Source organism: Anastrepha ludens, chromosome 6 (genome assembly GCF_028408465.1).
Source record: "Anastrepha ludens isolate Willacy chromosome 6, idAnaLude1.1, whole genome shotgun sequence".
NCBI classification, from domain to species: domain Eukaryota; kingdom Metazoa; phylum Arthropoda; class Insecta; order Diptera; family Tephritidae; genus Anastrepha; species Anastrepha ludens.
Window position 1 is genome coordinate 49,594,564 of NC_071502.1, and position 3,910 is coordinate 49,598,473.

Here is a 3,910-nt window from a genome sequence, read left to right on the forward strand (position 1 = left end):
CATAACAGAAGCAAAGAAAATTGAGGCAAGTAAGAACACTCTCTCTTATCGAAGAGCAACCTAGTACATATGCTCTTTCGGAAGCGGCATAAAACTGTAGACTCCTCTATTTGTAAATCAACATCAAGGCACGCTGCCCACATTTGGAGGAAAATCTCAGTCAAACGCCTGATAGACTGTGCGCTCAGACTGTTCCTAACTAAAGAACATAAGTTAACTAAATTCTTTTTCGATTGGGCGTTTCCTACCCTAATTTTCTCTTTGATCTGTTAGTACCAACAAGGTAGCCTAGTGAATTCAACATCTACTTTTCCGGTAGGTCTTGGCTTATCAAAAAATTAAATAATATATTTGCTTTCTTGGACAAAAATTAGTGAGTTTCGCTGGCCTAAAACCACATGAGATCATTGAAACGACATTCCTTTTCATTTGCTTAAACATTACTTACATAAAGAGTCTTTTGTGCTGTCAGTTTATTGGTCAGTAAACAATTTCTGTTTAGTTCTTAACGCATGAGCCATCCCAGCAGACGCCTGCTGAATGCTGAATTGGCTCCTATACACTTCTTTAGCCTTTACTTGGAGCTCAAAAATGAGGTTCAGCAATATGTACTCGTGTGCATACTTACTGGACCTAACAGGCAATAAATGGCATTTATCGAAATTCAATTTACTCCTTCATAAACTCTCGCCCCACAGAGACCAAGACCGTTATTGGAGATCAAGACTCGCGAGTTGACCCACGAAACATTGGCACAACTGCGTTATTTAAATTGAAACAGTTTTGACTGATACTTACATATCTAGTAAAAATATTCGATATACCCAAATAATGTCTAGCATATAAAGGAACCACGCATGATACTCACCAACTATGGAAATGCCCACTTGAACTAACTCACGAAGGAATCCTCTCGCACCCGACCTCGACACTTGATTTCATGCAATCAGATCAACCGGATTTTTATCCGGCTCAAGACTATCACTTCAGCAGCATTCCCCAACGATTCATAGGGAACATTTTATGATGCTACAGGAATAACAGCACCATCAAAACAGCGCATTCAGTTGGCACCATTAAATAGTCTCGTTGACTAGGCTTGGGGGTGCTGTCGAAACAGGCAGGGCTTAATAGGTCTTCTACAACAACAATCCATACTCCATAAGAGAATCTTAATTTTTTTATATTTTTACTACATTTTTAACTACTAAATGATTAGAAAGAAAATGTAAAAATAACAACCTTATATAACTCTCCAACTTTACTTCACAGATCCTACTAGTCACTGTGTCTACCTCACTCTACATTTCGAGAGTAGTTGCTGTAAACCACCCTATGGATGAACGTGGTAGTGATGACATGAATAGCAATACGTTTTTAGCCGCACGCCAACGACTGAGGCAACAACAACAGGAATTGCAGAACGACCGATATGAGCAGAATCGCTTCACAAACAAATTTTACGATAACAATGGAGTAGCGACTGCGGCACTTTGTACTTCAAATAACAACAACAACATTGAATACAATAACAACTTGCAACAGCAGCGCCAACAACAACTACAAAACAGACTCATAAACGCAGCTGAACCACACATGATAAATAGCGCAAAGGAAGCGGACGCTAAGCAGAAATCAGCAACAATGGACATGCGACGAGTAGGCGAAGTTGAAGCAGACACAACGGCCGCAAAGATGAAATCTGAATTGAGTGAAATATTTAGAGGTTTCCAGAATGCACCGCAGAATCAAAAGTAAGTGGATTATTGGGTGTTACATCCCGTTTTTTTTTTTTTTTCATAGTCACTTAAACGTATGTGTTTCAGCGCGAAACTTTTTCATCAAACGAAGCTTCTGCGTCGCTCCGCGCCAACTATACCGAATGTGGACTCAGCACTTTCTACGGATGAGGAGGAGCTTGATTTGGATCTGCCTTATGGCATACAAAATGTGCGCAAGCGCTTGGCGCGTCATAAACCGGATCTTACCAAATCGGTGCGTTAACGATAAAAAACAAAATTATAAATAAATTTTTATAAAGTTCTCACACTTTGACACACAGATCACTTACCAATCGCTCTGTCCCACAAAACGCATTGCAATTCCACTGGAAACATCCGGTTATGAGTATCGCCCGAGCCACTATATCGAAGTGACCTGCGCACATTATACGCCGGCGCACAGCTACGAGTTCAGAAAGAATCGGGTAATTAAAAAACTGCGTGTATGACTAATCTCTATGTAATTATATCCTTTTGATTTGCTTTGCTCTCATTTCTCACAGATTTGTTCAGAGGCGGGCTTCTCTTGCATCCAGCTGAATCGCACCATACATCTGATACGACGCAATAAGTCATCCAATGACGAATGTTGGGAATCGGAAATACGTATTGTTCCCTCGGGTTGTGAGTGTATGTGGCCGAAGCATGATAATGGCGATATTGCAGCCTATCATGAGGGACAGAAACGTTTTGGCGGTTACGCCAATGTGCACGCAAATGCTGATTACGAACAGGGTGAAGGCTATCGTCAAATTCAACCGCAACAAGTCGAACTCTTTGGCATAAATGGATTACGTCGCGGCGAGAATTCCGATGGCGTCGGTTTTGAAGCCTTCGAATATAATTAGGAGAGCATTTTGAGATGGAATTTTGGTTCTAAAATTAACATAAAAGATTGTAATAATGATGACGATTTATTTGATTGACGAATATGACAAGAAATGCATTGAAATATATGAAAAAAATAATTTTTTGGTTGAAACATGGATTGAAGTGGGACTCTTAGAATCATCACCATCATCGCTAAAAACTCCACTCATTCAAAGAAAACAAGTTATGAGTGTAAATAAGGGATTGTGAAAAACGGCAAATTGCTTAATTAACTTACATTTTAACGGTGTTTGTTACATTTTTATATTATTTAACATTATTCTGCGACACCTAGTTTCATCATGTTTTTCTTGTTACTGTATTTTTATGGCAGCTAAAGGTAAAATGACCAGGCAAACATAGGCAGGAGTATCTAAAACTTAAGTGCACCTATTTAGCTAAGAAAATCTATAGGTAAAAAATATCTTATCATAACAGGTTTTGAAAATATGTGAAGTAAATTAAGTTTGCAATAAACGAATAATTTAAAAACCTTTCTGTCTTTTTGTTGCATGGCACTACAATTTTTTTTTTCCTAACCGAAGCAATTTTTGTGAAAGTTGGCTCAGAGAAAAAATACGAAGGGGTTGAGGGACCATAGTAATGGTAATGGTTGTACGGGTTAGGCTGAGGCCTTTATGAACTGCGACCAGATTAATCTATTGGGCGCCCCTAAATGCTTAATTTGAATTATTTAGTAGGGAATTCGAGGAATCGATCCAACTCCTTAGGAGGGAGTATTTTTAAGTAGTCATCCTCTAGTAGGTACGAGCCCACGATTATGTGTCTTTTGTGGCCTAATGCTTCACAATTGGCGATTAAGTGTTCCATGAACTCCTCTTCCTCACAGCAGAACCTTGTATTGTATTGAAATATTTATTGCAAGCAAAGTGACCTTTCAGTGCTTCACAGAGTAATCTAAGGTCTTTTTTATGTAAGGTTAGAATAGATTTTGCTCTGCTGGTATTAAAGTTCAAGAACCTTTTGGAGTAATTACGGCCGTTTGTACCGTACCAACATTCACTGTATTTTATTGGGGTCTATTTTTTAGTTTCTTGTTTTAGGTTGTTTTTTATTAAATCTCGACCTTTCCTTTTTTTTGGCTTAAAAGTCTGCCTTCAAATCCTGGTACCCAAATCATTGAGACCAGATTAAGAGTCGCCAGTTGGTTTTGTGCATTGTTGCACTCTATGAGGAATTTGAATTAAAGGACTGATTGGCTGTTCGAAAGTATTTTAATTTTTACTTTTTCGAACCCT

The 3,910-nt window shown here is 38.6% G+C and overlaps 1 protein-coding gene across 1 annotated transcript; it reads left to right on the forward strand.

The window, feature by feature from the left end:
- The first annotated feature begins 1,284 nt into the window (after positions 1-1,284).
- LOC128867921 (uncharacterized) lies at positions 1,285-3,123 on the forward strand. Its single transcript, XM_054109545.1, has 4 exons — positions 1,285-1,754; positions 1,827-1,995; positions 2,063-2,206; positions 2,285-3,123. Exons 1-4 carry the CDS (start codon positions 1,336-1,338, stop codon positions 2,627-2,629), a joined length of 1,077 nt encoding a protein of 358 aa, XP_053965520.1. The 5' UTR covers positions 1,285-1,335; the 3' UTR covers positions 2,630-3,123.
- The last annotated feature ends 787 nt before the right edge of the window (positions 3,124-3,910 follow it).

Excerpts from the sequence above, each read along its gene's own strand:
- LOC128867921 (XM_054109545.1), top strand. The coding sequence starts at position 1,336 with ATGGATGAACGTGGTAGTGATGACATGAATAGCAATACGTTTTTAGCC. Across the intron at positions 1,996-2,062 it reads AACCGGATCTTACCAAATCG|ATCACTTACCAATCGCTCTG; the intron begins GTGCGTTAACGA and ends TTTGACACACAG. Across the intron at positions 2,207-2,284 it reads ACGAGTTCAGAAAGAATCGG|ATTTGTTCAGAGGCGGGCTT; the intron begins GTAATTAAAAAA and ends CATTTCTCACAG.